Source organism: Delphinapterus leucas, chromosome 15, assembly GCF_059928025.1.
Source record: "Delphinapterus leucas isolate spDelLeu-1000000601 "Yukka" chromosome 15, BTC_Dleu_Yukka2, whole genome shotgun sequence".
NCBI lineage: Eukaryota > Metazoa > Chordata > Mammalia > Artiodactyla > Monodontidae > Delphinapterus > Delphinapterus leucas.
Genome location: NC_143143.1, coordinates 88465681 through 88485199, shown reverse-complemented (window position 1 = coordinate 88485199; position 19519 = coordinate 88465681). Strand labels below are relative to the sequence as shown.

Sequence of the window (19519 nt, the reverse complement as noted above, 5' to 3'; positions counted from 1 at the left end):
GTGTGTATGAAATCAAGGCTGGACGACTTCCTTTTTCCACAGTGAGTCTTTCCCACTGCAGGCAAACCACCACCAGGCTTCCAGGGGGCTGGGAACAAGGAAGCTCCAGGGTGCCCCCAGAGCCAGCACCTGAAGCTGGCCCAAGGGCAAAGCACAAACACGGGGATCCTCCAGGGCCTTCAAGATGCTGCGAGGCCTTGCCAGGCGTGCCCCTCGCTGGCACACAGCCGAACCCCCCCGGCAGGAACAACTCTGCAAAGGTGCAGCTTTGACCCAAGCCACAGGACCCCGGCTGCAGGTGGCAGCAAAGACCCCACTCCAGAACTTGCGGCCTGGTGTGATCCCAGCTTCCCATGAAGGGAGGTGAAGCCAGGAGGGCCGATGACCCAGGAGCTGCGTGAGACCTCGGTGGGGCGAAGCCTGGCCCCTTACAGTTCCAGGGGTCCCTCTCCCTTCACCATCATCTACCTCCCCACAGAACCAGATGGTGGGAAGCTCTGGAAACTTCCAGTCACAGCCACAGACCACCCAACCCACTTCCCCAGCAGTCAGCTCCCCAGGGCAGCAAGGGGCCTGTGTGGGGCTTGAGGTCAGGGTCCTGTGGGCTTCTGAGACGGAGAACCCGTGGTGGGAACAGGGGGAGCCCGAGCTCCTCCCGGGAGGTATCACCGCAAGGTGCCCCCATCCAAGAAGGGACAACCTTGTCGTCACAGGGTCTGAGCCCCCCACCTCCGAGCAGGCTCTCCCAGAGCCTGGGAAGGAAGGCTGTGCGGACCCACCGACGCCAGTGAGCTCCTGAGGCTCACAAAGGGGCACCACTCTGGACCTCTGTCCAGACACACTGATGTGTCTAATCTGATTGATCACGGACCTGACTACAGAGGACTGTGGGGTCCCGCCGGCCGGCAGGCCACACTCGCTGACGGATCAGCAAGAAACAGAACAGTCCGTGGAGGCAGGGTCGCGCCCCCCAGCGCAACGGTGGCCCTTGCGGGAGCCGGGGTCTCTGAGGGGGACGCACCCTGCAGCCCCCCATGATGAGGCCACCGTGGCTCGTCTCCTGGTGTTTAAAAGAAGAGAGGAAAGGAGAGAGGGAGAGGAAGGGGGAGGATGGGGGGGGAAACATGCGAACTTTGTGTGGGTTTCCTTTCCAGACAGACAGGACTTGCTGCTGCCCGAGGCCTCTCACTCTGAAATCTATGCCCCACACTTGCTGTCACTTTCTCAAGAACTAGCTTTGAGACTCTTCACAAAAGCTCCTTGTTATTGGGGATTTGAAGCTGAGGTCCCAATTAGTCGATTAATCACTGAGTCAGTCAGGCAATTAGGTGCCAGCTGCTGTAGCACTGGCACTGCCCCCAAACACGTCACCTGCTCCGAGCACACCTCCGCCCACCAGTTCAGAAGCACCTGGCCTCCAGCCCTGAGGGCCGGCCCCTCCAAGGGCAGTGGGCCAGGCATGCGCCGCATGTGCAGAGCTGCCAAGGGCCCCTCTGGGAGAGGAATCTGGAGACCCCCTTCTCCCCACGTGCCAGCACAGAGAGTACCCGTTGAAAGCGAGCCCCACGGGCTCAGTGCCAGCAGGTCACCCTATGGGCACCCCCAGTGCTGGTAGGATGCCCTCTGTGTGCTCGGGCCCGGAGGGCAGGGTGAGGCACCAGCTCTGGTTCCAGGCCTCTGGAGCCCCTCCCCAGCATGGAGGAAGAGGGAGACCCGGCCAAGCCCTCCCCCGATTCCACAGCATGGCCCTGAGTGTGGCAGAGACAGGGAGGTGGGCAGAGGGCCTGCCTGCCGTCAGCCTGAGAGGGGTCCTGGCGATGGCTCGGAGGGATCTGAGGATCTGGACATAAACAGTAGCTCTCAGGCCATGGCGGAGGCCGGGAGGAGCCGTGCCCCAGCGGGAGCCCCTGGAAGCGACTGGCTTCCCTCCGGCCCCGTGGGGGCAGGTAGAGGGCTCCCCACTCCCTTCTGTCGCCTTGGCAGGAGCTGGCCAGTGGCTCAAGAGGAGGCCCTCAGGTGAGGACAGGCAGGCTGCGGACTGGGGCGCGGGCGTGGCAGACGGGCATCCTTCCCGGGACTGGGAGACACCCCAAGGATGCTCCAAGAGGGGTCCACCCACTCCCTTCCGCAGAGAGGGCAGCGCCCACCTTCCCTGCATAAGCCACCTCCCACAGCGTGGACAGCAGATGGGCCCCATGGAGACCGGGGGCGGGGTGCAGGGGGAGTCTGCTGGCTCTTCACTGCGCAAAGGGAAAGGCCACCAGACCCGCTTGTTTTCTCTCAGGGACTCGGCTTCAAGTCAGAGCAAGAGCTGAAGGGGCTCCGGGTGGGAGGAGGCAGCTGAGAGCCCTGCTTGGTCCAGGCCCACCAGCTCCTCAGCTCGTTTCCTAGCAACCGCCACTCGCCGGCAAGCGGCTCCCGGAGTCTCTGCTTGAGATGGGGAAAGGGCCGCTGGGGGCGGTGGGCCACAGATTCTGGGTCCACAGGGTGCAAGTCCCTCGTCCACAGAGTGAGCCCTGCGGGTACAGCTTCCCTGTGACCCGTCCTCCCGTCAAGTGATTCCGAAGGGGTTCCTTTGACATCCCAGCGGCACGTCTGCTCCAGGGTCGCTCTGCCTGTGCTGGCGCCCACTGCGAAGGCCCCGCCGGGACCAACCACAGCCCCCCACGTGCTGGGGGCAGCAGTCGGGCTTGCAGCACCTGCCCCTTCCCGCGGGGTGAGCGCACAATCACAGAGCCTCAGGGATCGTGCCCCACGGGTGTTTCGCGGCCAACAAACAGTTGTGAACTCAGGCGTGGGTGGCACGTTCCATGTGGATTTTCCTCTAAGCATCGATTCTCAGAAACGGGAAGAATTGCTGAGGACATGGTTGCTAGAACACGTCAATGCATCTCTCCCCAGTTTCTCCATCAGATTGCATGCGGGCCTCACTATTACCATGTAAACAGGGTGAGACCAAGAGATCGATGATGCTGCACAAATTCCAGATGCCCACACAATCCCCTTACTTACACTGGTCAAGTCCGCTCTCAGAATATTTCAAAATACATCTATTCTGGGTCATTTTTGCTTCAAAGTTTCAAGAGAAACCTAGCCCTCTGGGTTTGCCTTTCCAGTCTCCTCCATTACTTCATCTGTTCCCAAAACTCAAGTCCTGTGCCCAGCCTCCTCTCCCTCGTTGTCCCCAGGATGTCCCCAGGTGAACGTCACATAGCCCAAGGGAAGCAGCACCTCCCCCGGGAGACCTGCTCTGCACCCTGCGGTCTGCGGCCCCTCTGAGCGTCACGTGGGGTCTCCTCCACTGGTCCACCCGCAGGCCCCTACCCTCCAGGGAGCTGACCACTGTGCTCCATGCAACTCCAGGGGCCTGGCTTGTCTGCTGTGCCCCCCTCGCCCTCCAGCCCTGTGACCAGGACTGGCCTTTGAGCAGGAGGGTGTATGATTCAGCTCTTCCGGCTGTGTGAGTTCTAACCCTCCGAGCCTCAGTTTCCCCACTTCACAAATGGGGAAACACCAGCAGCCGCCAGTGCTTCCATGAGAATCCCTGAGATCGGACTGCACTGTACGGCCGCTGCAGGGCTCGCCGCATGCGCGGGGCTCTGAGCACCGCTCCCGCGTGCTTCCCCTCCCGCCTCCAGGTTACAGCCTCAAAGGTTGGAGAGATGCTGGGATGTTCTGGGGTCCTCTCATTTTCCTGACTGGCAAAAGAAGCCATCCACTCAACCACTAGTTGGTGAAGAATAAGATGGTCCCAGCCCCAGACGTGTTCACTGTCTAGTGAGAATCTTCACCCCTAGGAATGTAGAAGTGGCTTATGCCCTGGAACCATGCAATTAGGTGGAGAGAGCTGTTCCAGGCTGGGGCACAGGGAGCACGAAATAACAGCACCCACCCTCAGTAACTAGAAAGCTCTGTTTGTCTCCATCCTCGAGCCTGGAAGCCCACAGAAATGTCCATCGGGGGGAGTGGCCACCACCCCCAACCCCGCAGCACAGGCAGAGCAGGACCACGGTGAACTCAGCACCAGAGCTGCCCCAGGGGCGGGAGGGTGGGCTCGGAGCCCCTTCATCCCTCCAGCAAGCCTCAGGCAGGTTACCTTGGCCACAGTTCAAGTCTGGCCCCATCTCACAGGAAACTTATAAAAATTAGACGGGGCACCCAGAGCCCACCTGGCACACTGGGGGCCCTCCCTTCCGTCTCCAGTGTTCTGAGCCAGACGCACTGGCACTACCCCTCGCCCGGAAAGGGGGGATGCGAGAGGCTGCTTTCCTTGCCACTCACGGGACACCATTCACTGGAGCTCTGCCTGGGCAAGATGGCCCCCGGGGCCGGCCCTGGACGCCCCAGGAAGAGCCCAGGCCCACAGGACCTGCAGTCCGAAGGCCACGTGGGGCGATGCTGGGGCAGCCCAGCCCGTAAGCATTGGGGTGGCTTTCTCTCTGGCCTTCCCCCAGCCCCTCCCCTCCACACACACACAAAGCCTTTAGCCAAGCCCAGGACGGAAGCCAGCAGGCGAGGGCAAGTCGACCTCTGGGGAGGAAGCCTGGCCCCTCCTGCTTCAACCCAGGAAATTGCCATGTGTCTGTCCTCCCTCCTGTTCGGGATGCCCGTCCCTGTGAGGCCGGCCCGGAATCTGGAAAGTCACAGAACTCAGCCGATACATAAGCCACTGCTGCCCTCAAGTCAGTGGAAGACTCGGGCGTGGGACAGCCTGTCCCCTCATCTCTGGCCGAGGAGCCACTAAGACAGCACCTTGCTGCCGGCTGAGGACCATGGTGACAGTCATGTCCCAGGGGTGACAAGGTGTGAGCACATCTGTGCCACTGTGCAAGGCTGGCTGCATGGCGGTGCCAGGACAAGGCGGGAGAGGACAAGGCAGGGTGAAGACGGATGCACACAGGCCAGGCAGAAAGGAGCCTCGTTAGGGAAAGCAGGGGCCCGGGCGCGGTTGCTCAACTCCAAGCTCCCAGTGCAACATTTACGACGAACGGGGTCACAGGCGTGCACCATGCTGGGTGCGGGCAGGAAGCCTTTCTTACCTGAGGTCGGCACCTGTGGGCTCTGGGGGAGCTGAGTGAGAGAAAGAGAAACAGGGAAACTTGTGTGGGAAGCAGAACTGAAAAGGCACGTGTGTCTCCACAGCACAAGCGACTGAAGGGCGGGGGCGACCCCCGTCCTAAACCCCTCTTTTCCCTCCTAGAATGTCCTCCAGGGTCTCACAGAGGGAGCTGCCTCCTCCAAGCCGGTGCTCATGTCAGACCCCCCCCCGCCGCCACCGGTGGCTGCTGGTTTTGCGGAGTCGGACAGAGGCCCCAGCTAAGACAGGCTCCCTAGGACAGCATCTCTTTCTCTAATCTCAGGGAGCAGTCATCTTCTGGCTGGAAAGAGGACCCAGAGGATAAAGCTGGCCAGAGAAGAGAACAGGTGGCCCAAGCACCTGGTCCCTCAGTGATGGGGCCACTGGGACAAGAACTTGCATTAGTCTGACTGGCAGACACTTGAGAAGCTCGGGGCGTCTGGCCCCTCCTTGAGGGCCACCCACGCACAGGAGCAGTGTGTGCCCTGTGGCGTCGGGGTGGCAAGGCTGGCCACGGTGTCGGGACTTGGTCCCTGCAGAGCAAGCAGGGCCTCAGCCCCTCTCCCTACCCCAGTGCCAGTTCAACCCAGGAACATCCCAGTGCCCTCAGCGCCAAGACTAATCTGGGAGGCAGAGAGGCTGGTGATGCGAGGCTGGCGGCCTCTCCTTCCCAAACAGAACAGGTCTAACCAGGTTTTGCTTTCCCCACTCTGCAGCGCTGGGGCTGCCACTTCCTCTCCTCCCCAGCAGGTGCATCTAGGCCAAAAGCCCCCCAGTGGCCGTGGCCCTCAAATGCACCCTGAGGTTGAAGAAGCCTGAGGCCACCAGGTGCCCGGCTTAGGGGAGGAGCGTCCCAGGGGCGAGGCACTGCTGCGGGATTCTGTCCTCCTAAGGACAACTGCTGTGGGAGGTGGCATTTACAGCTTTAGGACCTGGGACTCTTGGCCAGAGGCAGGCTGTGGACGGCCCTGGCCAGACCCTGCTGGGAGGGGAGGGGGGAACTCACCTCGGAGGGCCTTGGATCTCGTACGAGCTCTCTTCTCGTCATTTTCTAAGCTCATCTGCAAGTAAAAACAACTGCGCTGTCAACAGGAAGACGGCAGAGCCACCCCCTGTGTCTGCAGCGTCACCTCCAGGCATTTTCTGTCTCAAGCTTCACCGGGGCCTGTGAAGCTGACACAGGAGACAAGGAACCGCTCGCAGGGCAGGAACGGCCTGCGAACCCGCGAGCAGCAGGTGAGGCGGAGGCGCTTCGGGGCGGAGACCGCTGGCCCCACAGTGTCCCTCATCTCCTGCTCTGGGCCCTCCTGACGCCCCCAGGCTCACATCCGAGGAGGAAGCCGCAGCCACCAAGCCTTCATTAACGTCCGGGTGTCGTAACACACGGTCCCCTGGCGACACCACCCACCGCAGACTCTGACCCCGCCATGCTGAGAGCCCAGCTTCCCCTGGGAGTTGGTGACCCCGGCACTCGAGGGTCGTCTTGTTAGAAACAGGTGCCTGGGACCTGAGCGGGCTTTGCCGCCCCCCGTGCGCTGTCCCGCGGAGAGCCAATGGGGCAGCCTGAGCTTGGGGACCCGATCATCCTCAACAAGAGATGGGCGGGTGCTTCCAGCAGCACAGGGGCCTCCAGGCACTGCTGCCCAGGGGAACACAGAACAGGTCATCCACTCATTTAAACTTTTCTAATAACTTTTTCTAATTAAAAGTGTAAAAAGAGGCCTTCCCTGGTGGCGCAGTGGTTGAGAGTCCGCCTGCCGATGCAGGGGACACAGGTTCGTGCCCCGGTCCGGGAGGATCCCACGTGCCGCAGAGCGGCTGGGCCCGTGAGCCATGGCCGCTGAGCCTGCGCGTCCGGAGCCTGTGCTCCGCAACGGGAGAGGCCACGGCAGTGGGAGGCCCACGTACCGAAAAAAAAAAAAAAGTGTAAAAAGAAGCGGGTGAAATTGATTTTAATATTAAACTTTACTTAGCCCGATCTCTCCAAAACATTATCATTTCTACAGCATCAATAGAAAAAGTTATGAACGGGATTTTGTTTAGTGCTAACTCTTAGAAATCCTGCACATCTCCTGGACTCACAGCCCCTCTGAGTTTGACCAGCCACATGCCAAGGGCCCGTGGTCACGGCACCGGCTCTGGAGGCGGGAAGCACACGGGGGTGAGAGCTGGTAGGAGCGCAGGCCGAGGCGTCCCCTGGACCCGACACACAGGCCGCCCTCCCAGAGATGCTGACTCCCCCAGGAGAGAGGGAGTGGAGGCCCTCGAGGGGGACAGGGACCCCGCACGTCCTCTGGCTACCCTGCCTGAGCCCATCAGCTCCTGTCCCGCATTCTCTGCCTCAGACCCACTTCCATGGGGGATGCTGCCCACATCCTTCCAGGGAACGAGGCAGAGCCCTGGGAGGGTAGGGACGCCCCGGAGCACAGGTCATCACACGGGATCCCCAGCCGGGTCGGGGCTGGAACGAGTGGGAGATAGAAGGGGCCCTCTTCCCAGCAGGTGTGCCCTGTGGGGGGCGGGGGAGGGAGCAGCCCCACCTCCCAGGCCCCCAAGAGGCCATCAGAGCAAAGCCAGCCAGTGGGAAAGGAGCAGCCGGGGAAGGGGCTTCAGTCCCCAGAGGCCAGCACAGGACAAGCAGCTAAGGTCCCACTCGGGAAGAAAGACAAGGGACCCCTCCCATTAACTCCCCTGCTAGTAAGCTAGAACTTGCAAAGTGAGCCCCCCACCCCGGGCAGCACGAACGCACAGAGATTCATGTGCTGTGTTAAGGACGGAAATCACAACCTGGGGTAATTTATGCAGCCGTCGACTCCAGGCGGTAGAGCTAAGAGCTGTGCGCTTACAGCCTCCCGACAGCACGGAAGACAATTACTATAATTCCTATTTTTAAAGCAGCGTTCCCCATGGACCAATGGCTCACATTTAAAGTGAAGAGAGGAGCAGGTGTCAAAGGGACTTCATTACATTTATGAGTCTTCAAATGTCGTCTGCGCTGAGCCCAGCACAGAGGCTTCCGATGCAGTGGCACAAAGGGGCCAAGGCGTCTGATTGCCAGGCCGCTCTCAGCTGAAATGCAATCTACAGCTCTTTTTTTTTTTTTTTTTTTTTCTGTCAGTTTTCCCAAGGAAATTGGCGAGCATTCTGCTAGGTTAAAGCGTGCCTTGGCAATTTGGATTTCCTGAAGATAAATTATTCAAAGAGCACAGAATAGAGAGGGTTGCAGGATGCGTCCGGGCGCTGCTCGCACACTGCAAGCTCCTGTTGGCAGAGCTGACAGCTGTGGCATTCACTCTGCCAAGCACCTTTCCATCTGCAATTTACCTGCATCAAATGGTCAATAAGTGAGAAGTTCTCTCCAGTGCACGGAGCTTTGATGTGCAAAGGGGAAAAACTGAACTACGGGAGGAAGAACTAGGGTTATGGCTCTTCAATATGAGAATGAGCTTCTGAGAGCCGGGTGCCGCCACCGACGGGCAAGCAGGGAAACCTTGATTTCTGAGCCAGCGCCACTGGCTTTTTACTGCTTTCCTTCTCTGAGGGTGGTTCTCTGCATCCTCCCACCCTCAGCACCGGTGCCTCACGTGGGGATGGGTAGCCCTGTTCAGCCTGCCGGCCGCCCCACCTTCTGCCCCCACCACAGCAAGACAGGCCAAGACAGGGAGACACTTCCCAATTTTTCATTAATTTATTTTTGAAATTCTTCCCTTGTTCCGAGCACAAACCAGTCAAGTCTGTTTCTGAAAGGCCCACACGTAGTCGAGTGACCTCCCACCGGAGGGTGAAAGGCCCCATCCCAGCCTACCGGCCTCAACGCACCCCCGTGGGGCTAGCGATCTCTCAAGAACTGGTCCACGCTGCTTCTGTGATGCCCACCGCCTTCCGCCGCCAGCGGCCTGTCTTGCGGCTGCCCTGGGCTCCCTGCGCCAGCTCTTCGCTCTAATAACATTTCAGTCGTTCTGTCTTCAACAGGAGAACTATGGGAGAATAATTTACAAATGCAAACGCACCCCATTTGGCCACATCTCTCTTTTTTTTAATTATTTATTTGTTTGTTTGTTTGTTTGTTTTTTGGCTGCGTTGGGTCTTTGTTGCTGCACGCAAGCGTTTCTCCGGTTGCTGTGAGTGGGGGCTACTTTTCGTTGCGGTGCATGGGCTTCTCATTGTGGTGCCTTCTCTTTTTGTTTTTGTTTTTGTTTTTTTTGCAGTATGCGGGCCTCTCACTGTTGTGGCCTTTCCCGTTGCGGAGCACAGGCTCCGGACGCACAGGCTCAGTGGCCATGGCTCACGGGCCCAGCCGCTCCGCGGCATGTGGGATCTTCCCAGACCGGGGCGCGAACCCGTGTCCCCTGCATCGGCAGGCGGACTCTCAACCACTGCGCCACCAGGGAAGCCCGGTGGCTTCTCTTGTTGTGGAGCACGGGCTCTAGGCGCACAGATTCAGTAGCTGTGGCATGCGGGCTCAGTAGTTGTGGCTCGTGGGCTCTAGAGTACAGCTCAGTAGTTGTGGCGCACGGGCTTAGTTGCTCCAAAGCATGTGGGATCTTCCTGGACCAGGGATCGAACCCATGTCCCCTGCATTGGCAGGCGGATTCCTAAGCACTGTGCCACCAGGGAAGTCCCTGACCACATCTCTTAACCAGCGAGAACGGTCTCTTCACCCTTCTTCTGAACCTGCTTTGTGGTATCACGTGATGGTCTCGCTCACAGGGGTGGCGATGCTTGGCTCTGTTTTGTATTTTTCAGTAAAGTCAAGGGTAATCGTGTAAGCTCTTCTTAAATGTAAACGGTTCTCACAATGACTTGTTACAAAACCAGCCCCTTCCACATGGCACCCTTGCCAAACCTGAGGTCCCCGAGTTGGATGTTTACAAACTCGGGGACCAAGAGAGCAAACGTGCAGAGCAACCTTGAAACCAGTAGCTTCTTAGGCTGTGGTTGTGAGAAGGGCTCTCAGAATCCAGACGCACAGCCAGTAACACAGTGGACAGGGTGGACTCTCCCCCAGGAATGTCCAGTCAGAGGTCCAACAGGCTTCGTGCCAACCTTCAACTCTACCCCCAGAACCCAGGCCTGCCCACCCCCTGCCAAGTTCAGGGACCTGCAGGTGGTTTCTGGAGGGGTGCCTCCCCCGTTTCTCTTTCTGGCTCAGTCATCCTCCCTCCGTCTGTCTGTCTCTATGTGTCTCTCTGAATCTCTCTCTCCGACTCTCTCCCTCTGTCCCTGTCTCCGTCTCTCTGACTCTCTATGTCTCTCTCTGTTTCTCTTTCATTCTCTTTCCTTCTTGGTTCTTCCCGGGGCCTTCACAGCTGAAGAGCTTCCCCCCTCTCCACCCTATACCACGTCCCTGCCCTTCTGCACCATGGCTAAGGGCTAGACGAAAACCAGACTCCAGGCTGGAGCCTGGCCCTGAGCAGCCCTGGACGTCGCCTGACGCTCCGGCCCCTGCGGGCTGTCCTGGCCTGAGTAGCACAAACTATGGGACCCGAGGCAGCAGGTCCCTCACTGCAGAAAAGGGGAGATGTCAGGGCGTCGGGGGGGAGCTCAAGAGGAAGGGGCTGCTCAGCCGTGGGAGCCTGGGTGGGAGTGGGGAGGCCCCGTGGATCAGAGAGGACCTGAGGACATTCAGGGAAGAGGGCCTCAGGGGGCGGGTGCGCCTGCCCCGTGGAGAAGGTGCACCCTTGGGTGGCCAGCGCCTCTCAGTGGTCAGGCCTGCGTCCTCCCTCTTTGCACCCCCTCTCTCGCTCTCCCCCTGGCCTGCTCATCTCCATCTGAAATAAGCTCAATCATTCATGTTTTTGAGGTCAGTGTCTCCCTGCAGAGACCTCTTTGGCTGCTCGGGGCATACTGTGTAAGGTCAGACAAACAGGCAGAGGGACAGACAAACTGGGACGATCTGAAACGTCTGAGATCCTAGAGCTGGGAAGGTGGCCAGGAGCCATCAGAGCAGAGACCAGAGCCCCGAGCTGCTGGAGAGTCCAGGGCCCCTGGGACCACAGAGGACTCCCCCTGGACCTGGGCTGCGGGAGTAAGTCCAGGAGCTCGGGCTAGTGCCCCATTTTACTTAGAACACGTTGCAACAGCTTGCAAAGCTGGGGTTAGAATGGACTTAGGACGACTTTTAAAACGCACAAGATTATTCGGGTGATGGCGTCCCTTTTCCTCCGGGAAGACCCAGGCGAAGAAGGGGGAGTGTCTGCTGGCTCGCAGGACCAGGCAGCCTGCCTAGAAGGAGGGGTGACGTGGGGAGAGGAGGGCAGAGCAGGGGCACAGTCTGGGCTGGTTTTATTCCCTCACCGTGCGCACAGCCTGGGAGCAGAGCGTTGGGACAAACCCGTGCTCCTACCTCTGGAGAGACGCCCCCTTGAAGGATTTCCGAGCAGCTTTCAAGTACGTTCCTTGCTCCGTCTCCCACCAGCCATTCCAGCAGAATACTCGCCATCTCCCAGCCCAGCCCGCAAGCCGCAGCAGGGCAGACCCCAGAGCAGCCTTCTGCTTTGAAGATGCTGAAGTCCTGCTGTCTCCGGGATCCTCAGCATACATCCTGCTCTCCATTCTCTGATGGCTGAGGCTAAACCACACACACGCACCCCTGCACCTCCTGACAGCTGTCACAGCACCCCTGGTTCCTGGCGGTGACGCCTGTGTCCCCCGTGGAGGAAGTCTGACTGTGTGTCTGAAAATCTCTGACGCTCCACCCATTGTCCAACCGACTGGCAGCTGAACAGGCCAGCCCTCTCCTTGGGTTGTAGAAAGGACACCCCACGGAGCATTATTTAATGCGCATCTTGGGAGGGGCTCTCCTGGCATCTCCAAGCGTGGGGTCATGGCTCACTCCAACCCCTACATTAAAATTATAACTATATAATAGACACCCTGATACAGCAGCCATGCCTGGATCCATCTGTCTAAAACTTCAGCATAAATGGAGTTTCCACCTTCTCGGGGTAGAAATCTAGCCACATCCAAGTAGGCAGGTCAGAGGACACAGCTGGCGCCACCTCCTCCCCTCGTCAGGAGCATCCACTGCAGTGGCAGGAGGGAGGCCCTGCTGAGCATCCCCGCAGTCACCCTGCTCCTGGCTTGCGTACCTCTAGTCATCCACTGAACACCCATGATCTGGGGCCCAAGTGCTTCATTCTTCAAGGTCAAGAAGAGCTTTAAGGTCCTACCATCCATACCTGCTCCTTTCCTCCTTAAGTTTATAAAAAAAAAAAAAAGCCCGATGCCCAGCACTTCCCACAAAGCACACAACCACCTAATCTTGTCTAACAGCCCCTTCCAAACCCACCTCCGAGCTGTCCACACGCCTGGTGCTGAACTCAGAGGCCGAGGCGGCTGTGACCACCCCCCACACACAGGGCTCCTCTGCTCAGGGTGCCCTCGGGGCGCCGAGCTCCCCAGCTCCCCGCCTCCTTCTCGGGCCAGTCCTGCCATTGTGAGCGCGCTGCCCTCTTGTGTCCCCGCCCCTTCTTGGCCTCCTCGGTGAGAAGGTGCCCCCGGTGCCAGCCCCATAGTCCCTCCTTCTCTGGCTCACTCTTCTTAGCTTCCCTGCTCAGAGCAGTAACTCTGGCCCTGTCTGCCCAAACTAGAGGAAATGACCCTAACGGAGCAGGTGTGAAACAGTCGGCGCTGGGGGAGAAGCTGAGCGTGGCCACCAGGCATGTTCCCAGCAGGTCCCACACACTCCAAGCTTGTCACACCTGAGCCACGGGGTGACTGCAGCCTTCCTACCTGCCCCTTACACAACGCCAGCCACTGTGAAGACACGGCACCCAGAGCCCCTGGCCTCAAACCAGGTAGCTTCTTGGTCACGTGATCCCTGAGCGCTCAGGGCCAGATGGGTGAGGCGAGTACAGCATTCAGTCAGGTGCAGATTTAAGGGGGAAACAAAACTAAGTGATCAAATTAAATAATAATTTAATGCAATATTTTAAAACATCTAAATTAATGCAAAAATTCCATGATGAGCAAAATAACAAAACTTTAAATAAAGACTGGGCCAGCATTACTGTCTGAGCTGAGCTCAAACACGGCTCAGCAGAGCACAGATGACCACACAGGAATAAGAGTGTGAGTGGAGGTGCCTGACAAGGTGCTACGACAGACCCATGCCACCTACAGTCCAGTCACCAGATTCAAAAGAAAAACGCTGGGCTTCGAGAGTAAAATACAAGCCCCCTCAAATGAGGTTGCCACCTAAAACTTCACAGCCCTGCCTGTCTATCCCCCGGGCTGCCACTTCTTGGTGGCCATGCTCTGGGTCATGGCTTGGATCCTTGGTGGAGAGCGTCTACATGTCAAAGAATATGAGAGATCAGAATCTGAGATCTGGGAAGGGATGCCCACCAAGCCCGTTGTCACCCGCACTTCCATCTCTGAGGGTCACCTGAGCCTGGGCACCTGGCTTCACCCAGAGCCCATCATGGGGAGTGAGCACATCCAGAATGAGAGGTTTGGTGTGGCTATGAGTGCATGTGATATCTGGGTCTGGAGCATCCCTGTGGAGGTGGAGTGCCCGAGTCACCTCCACCGGCGAGTTCCAGGCAGGTATGAGCAGGGCACCACAGGCCCCCACTTGGGAAGATTGCAGTCAACCAGATCAGCAGACCTCAGGAGTCCCTGCAGCAAAGGCTGCCCAGCGAGCGGCGGGGAGAAGAGCAAGTACTGAAGTGCACCGCGGAGCCCGGTGGGACCGGGCCCCAGAGCAGGGGCCTGGCAGACGCGGGACCTGCTGCCGCATTGTAGTTTTCCTCTACTCAGAGGCACTTTTCTTCCTTTCATTTTAAAGATCATGGATGGTCCTAGCCTGCACTTATTCTTGGCCTAATCTAGATGGATAGTGACTAGACCAAAAGTCACCTCCACGCTCCACGCCAAGGAGTGAGAAGGACCCTTGCCCGGACCCGGGGCCCCAGGTTGGGCGCTGCGCTCCAAGCACCTCACCTTGCTGTGTCCGCCCAGGAAGAGTCTCGGGGTCCTGCAGTTGTCGGTCTTGTCTCCGTGCGTCCACCCCTGACTCAGCAGCTCACCCCGGAACTCATTTTCTGAGAGTCAGAGAAAGAAAACCTAATGAACGCCAGCCATGCCAGCTCAAGGGGAGAAACCGAGAAACTGGGGCCACTCTTGTACACAGCACTCATACGACCCTTGTTTTCTGGAATCCACCAGAAAGACATGACCGTCTCAGGAACACAGGACAGGGGCTCTTGGGGGGAAGTCACTCTCTGCTTCGGACAGCCTCAGGCTTCTAGCACCCGCAGCCCTGCACCATCGTCCCAGCTCTTGCGCTGTTTTATGGAGCATGTCAGAAAGTGGGGGGGGGGGGATTTCCACTAACAGCCACTCCGACCAGGGGGCTGGCACAAGTCAGGTGAGGTCCAATGCTTTGCCTCCCCTTTGCCCGGGTTCCCGGCATCCTTCCTCTCCCTGTGTTTCCGCCTCTCTCCAGGGCAATACTTCTAGTTAATATTTAATTCCTCACATAAATTCACACGTCAAAGCAGAGGCTATAGGCATCAGCTGGACCGGACAAAGAAACGCATCGTGTACCTATTCCTTGCACGGCACTCCCTTGTTTCCATGACAACCAGCTTTCTACAACTGCAGCGTTTCAAAGGAAGGTCATGAAGTAACCAACAATAAAAACAGGAAATGAATATTCCTGCATCCTGCTCTCTGCTTCTCCTTGGAAGTGAGTTTGAGTTCCGCTGAAGGCCGGTCAGGCTCACTGCTGTAACACCCATCATCCTTCTTTCCTCACGTTTTCGATGTGCATCCCCAAATGCCGTTTTGCTATAATTCCACCGCTCCTGCCCCGCTCAGCCCTGTGCTCCGGCCACAGTGCCCTCTTGTCTGGAAATGTCTCCATCCCATTAAAGGGCCTCCTCTGACCTCCAGTAGCACAGGAGGGAAGCAGATTGGTTGTCAAGGAGACGGCCTAATGCACCGTCTTCAAAGGAATGGGTGATACCACCAGAATTTGGCACCTACTGTGTGCGCCAGCTGTGTGCCTCACCCTCACCGAGCTGTGGGCCACCTGCAGGGGACCCCCCTGAGGACTGGACTCCACTAGAGAGGTGTAAACCGATCATCTCGGGCCCGCTACCCCATGGCCATCAGCACACGGTAAGAGGAGCCAGGCCCACCCAATCAAACCTATGAGAGGAGTCGCCCAGGGCCCCGGACCCCGGAGGAGGAGACAGCAAACAGCATCTGTGGTGAGGAGAGAGCAGACAGTCTCCTCCAAAGGCGATGGAAGGGAAGAAACTGGGGAGGTGAGTTGACAAGAATGGCCCTGGCCACAGGGTGTGCATCGCACTTGAAGACGGGTGGTAGGAATTCTGCATCTAGAGTGACAGTGGAGGCTGGGAGACCCCTGGCCACAAATGAGGTTCCCTTTCCACACGTACCTCCCGTCAGAGGAGACGTTGCAGGAACCCTCATCCTGGGCTGGTTTGCGAGGCTCCAGGGGAATTTCTTACCATGGTGACATATGTGAATGAGTGGGGTAACTGGGCATATCTCCCTGGCAGCTGTAGGGAAGGACATACCCTGAGATCTGTGCTGCTGCGAGCAGGATGGGTCCCTCCCCCTCGGCGTCCCAGCAGGTGTCCTGGAAGCCTCCCTCCCAGGCCTTCCTGCTCTCGGTCCCACATGCTTCCTGGAGAAGCCCAGCAGGTGAAGGGCGCGAGTCTGTGCCAGGGGGCCTCTGTGCTCTGTGACGGGAGGGAACCAGCTCACTGGGCCTCGCCACCCTCTCCTGGAGCGAAGTCCTGTTGAGGGGAACCCTCCCCTCACCTGCATTCCCTGTGCCCCACGCCTGCTCAGGCCACACAAGAGGACCTTAAGAACATCTACCCCAGACTTCCCTGGTGGCGCAGTGGTTAAGAATCCACCTGCCAACACAGGGGACACAGGTTCGAGCCCTGGTCCGGGAAGATCCCATGTGCCACGGAGCAACTAAGCCCGTGCGCCACAACTACTGAGCCCATGTGCCACAACTACTGAAGCCCGCGCGCCTAGAGCCCGTGCTCCGCAACAAGAGAAGCCACCGCAATGAGAAGCCCGCGCACCGCAACGAAGAGTAGCCCCATCTCACTGCAACTAGAGAAAAGCCCGCACGCAGCAACGAAGATCCAACGCAGCCAAAAATAAATAAATAAATAAATATAAATAAAAATAAAATAAAGACTATGGTCTGTAAAGCTTAAGAGGAAAGAGTAAAAAGAACAGGTGCCCAGCATCTCCTCACAACAGCACCCCAGCGATGCCTTCAGCACCAGCCCTGGGAGGCGGAGGGAACTTGCAGGAGTCACACACCCCGAGACCAGTACCACACGACGTGGGTCCATAATTGACACGATTCCTTCCTTTTCCTGGGAATGTTCTGGTAGCAAACCACAGCCACCACAGTAAAGCGTGATGGTGCTTCTCCTTTGCTTGGAGATAACCCAGGGCCCCTTGGTCCCCCACTGGGACCCGCCTACGTCCCACCGCAGACAAGCCCTCCGCTGCGTGGACGCGCTGAGCTGCAGCAGCCCACACACGCCCAAACCGCGGCCGCCAGCCACAGGACGGGAGGAGGAGCCATCGGAGACCGAGCGCCTGGCGCACAGTGGCCGCGTGAGGGTGGCCTGCTTCCGTTGCCCGGGATCACAAGCAGGGAGCGCTCTCCTCAAGACCGTCCCTTTTCCTGGGCTCTCAGGTCTCTAGTGAGCTCATCTGAAGCCCCGCCCCCAGACACACAGAACAAAGAGGCCGCTTGGGAGCCGCTGGCCCTGGCCGTGGCCTCTCTTCGGGACGGCCTGCTCCGTGTCACCCCAGCGTCTGACCCCACAGAGGCCCCAAACTCACTTTGGCAGGACTCCGGCTGACAGACAAGCTCAGAAAAGCAACCAGGGCCTTTTAACAGCCACACTCGGGCCCGCAGGGCAGGGAGGATCCTGGAAGCTCAACTGGCATCGCCCTCCTGGGGCCGGAGTCAGGTCTGTCCCTCTCCTGATGACGCCAGTGTTCAGGGTCAGATCAGGCCTCCCCAACACATGCCACTTTGGCATGTGGATTGTTTAGCTCCGAAGGCAGTAGAGACCCTGTGGACTCAAGAGAAACTCCTGTCAAAATGTTTTCAGAGTCTTCACTAGAGTGTGTGTCTCTGGTGACCTGCCTGTGGAACCAAGAGCTGTCACTACCGGCCTTCCACCCAGCAAGCAAAGGAGGAGGGTCTTTGCTTGGAGGGAGCCCACATCTTGGCTCTTCCATGCCCCCACCCGGTAGGACCTGTCAGCCCCCGATCCCCCGCCATCCTCTGTCCCCGCTCTGTCCCGTCCTGGCTGAGCCCACCTCTCCCCCCAGGGCTTGTCAGGCCCTTCTTCCCAATGCCAATTAAAGTGTCCTCGAAGAAGCAACCATAGACCATCTTCCTCTCAAATGTTTGCTCACCTGCCCTAACTGGACCCTTCCTGGGGCTTCTCGACTCTGCAACGAGCTTGAGGCGTCCACACTCACAAAACACAATGTGTCTGGACTCTGCACCCCAGCCCTGGGGCTCCACATCTCTACCCGCTTCGACAACCCGATTTCTTAAGGGGCCCCGAGAAGCTGACTCCGTCCCTGCTCCCCAGGCCAGCTCCCAGCCCTCCACCAAAGCAGCAGCCCTTGAAGGGTCACCGGTACCATCCTGGCCGCCTGCCCGTCCTGCACCGATACTCGCTCCCTCCCTCCTCGCCTGGGGCACTCCGGCTCGCCCCCAGCCTCTGCTCCTCTGCCCCACTGACCATCCTACCACCTCCTCCTCTGACTTCTCCCCTCCCTGCTGCCTGTCCTGCGCCCTGAATCCTGCCTGTCATTTTCTGACTCTCACCAGTATCTGAGCACTTTTGACTCTCCAGCTGTTTTGTTTTGTTTTTGCAAAAATTGATAAACTGATTCTAAAACTGATACGGCAGATCAAGGAACATAGAATAACCAAGACAATAAAGGTGGACCCGCCTCACACCATACGTAAAAACTCACACAATGGATTGGAGATCTAAACATCTGAGTTAATACTCCTAGAAAACACAGGAGTAAATCATCCTGACTTTTTGAGTTAGGCAGTGGTTTCTCTGACTCCTAAAACACAAGCGACAAAAGAGGAAATGGATGAACTGGACGTTATCAAAGTTGAACACTTTGGGAAGTCAAATAACACCACGAGTCAAGTGAAGAGACAACCCACAGACTGGGAGAAAACATGTGCAAGATCACATATCTGATAAGGGACTTATATTCAGAGTATAGAAAGACCTCTTACAACTCCAGAATAAAACAAATAACCCAATTTTAAAGTGGGCAAAGGGGAATTCCCTAGTGGTCCAGTGGTTAGCGCTCGGTGCTTTCACTGCCAGGGCCCGGGTTCAATCCCTGGTGGGGGAACTAAGATCCTGCAAGCCACACGGCATGGCCAAGAAAAAAAAAAGTGGGCAAAGGATTTGAATAGGCATTCCTCCAAAGTTAACATATAAAAGATGCTCCTCATCGGGCTTCCCTGGTGGCGCAGCGGTTGAGAGTCCGCCTGCCGATGCAGGGGACACAGGTTCATGCCCCAGTCCGGGAGGATCCCACATGCCGCGGAGCGGCTGGGCCCGTGAGCCATGGCCGCTGAGCCTGCATGTCCAGAGCCTGTTGCTCCGCAACGGGAGAGACCACAACAGTGAGAGGCCCGCGTACCGCAAAAAAAAAATATTAAACATAGACATACCATAGGCCCCAGCAATTCTACTCCTGGGTATAGATCTAAGAGAAGTGAAAACATATGTCCACACAAAGCCTTGTACCCAACTCTTTATCACAGGTTTATTTATACTAGCCAAAAAGTGGAAAAAACCCAAGTGTCCATCGACTGCTGAACGGACGACACAAGACATGACGGAATAGTATTTGGCAATAAAAAGGGTTACAGTGTCCGTCCAGGGTTCAACATGGGTGAACCTCAGAAACCTCAGGGGAAGCAGCTCAGTGGAAGAAGATCCCAGACTGCACAGTCCCTTAGTTACAGAGTGTCCGAAAATGGCAAACCCACAGAGACAGAAAGTAGATCAGTGGTGCCGGGGCTCAGGGTAGGGGCAGCGGGCACGACTGTTCACGGGCACAGGGTCTCTCTGTGGGGACGAGAATGTTCTGAAGTTAGACTGTGGTGATCAATGCCTAACCCTATAAATATGCTAAGACCACTGAACTGTGTACTCCTAATGGGTGAATTTTGTGACGAGTAAATTATATTTCAGTAAAGCTGTTTTTTAGAAGTCAATGGCACACACGAGGGAGCACAATGGTGAGAGTCCCACAGGCCAGCTCTTGACGCACGGAACTCCCACCCGGACACGGGTGCGATGACCGACTTTAAAGAGGGCGGAGGCCCGCGGGTCGGCCCAAGTGAGCAAACCTGAGGAGACAAGCAGG

General features: G+C 57.8%; 1 protein-coding gene across 2 annotated transcripts in view; it reads right to left on the bottom strand.

Moving 5' to 3' along the window:
- MYT1 (myelin transcription factor 1) overlaps nt 1–6416 on the bottom strand; it is a 35227-nt gene extending 28811 nt beyond the window's left edge. For both annotated transcript variants that reach the window (XM_022597425.2, XM_022597419.2), the window contains exons 1-2: nt 6084–6416; nt 5040–5070 (exon numbers count right to left, since the gene is read on the bottom strand). In XM_022597425.2, the coding sequence (XP_022453133.2) occupies nt 5040–5070; nt 6084–6138 (86 nt within the window). In that variant the 5' untranslated portion in view covers nt 6139–6416. The remainder of the gene's footprint in view (nt 1–5039; nt 5071–6083) is intronic.
- Nucleotides 6417–19519: the final 13103 nt, after the last annotated feature.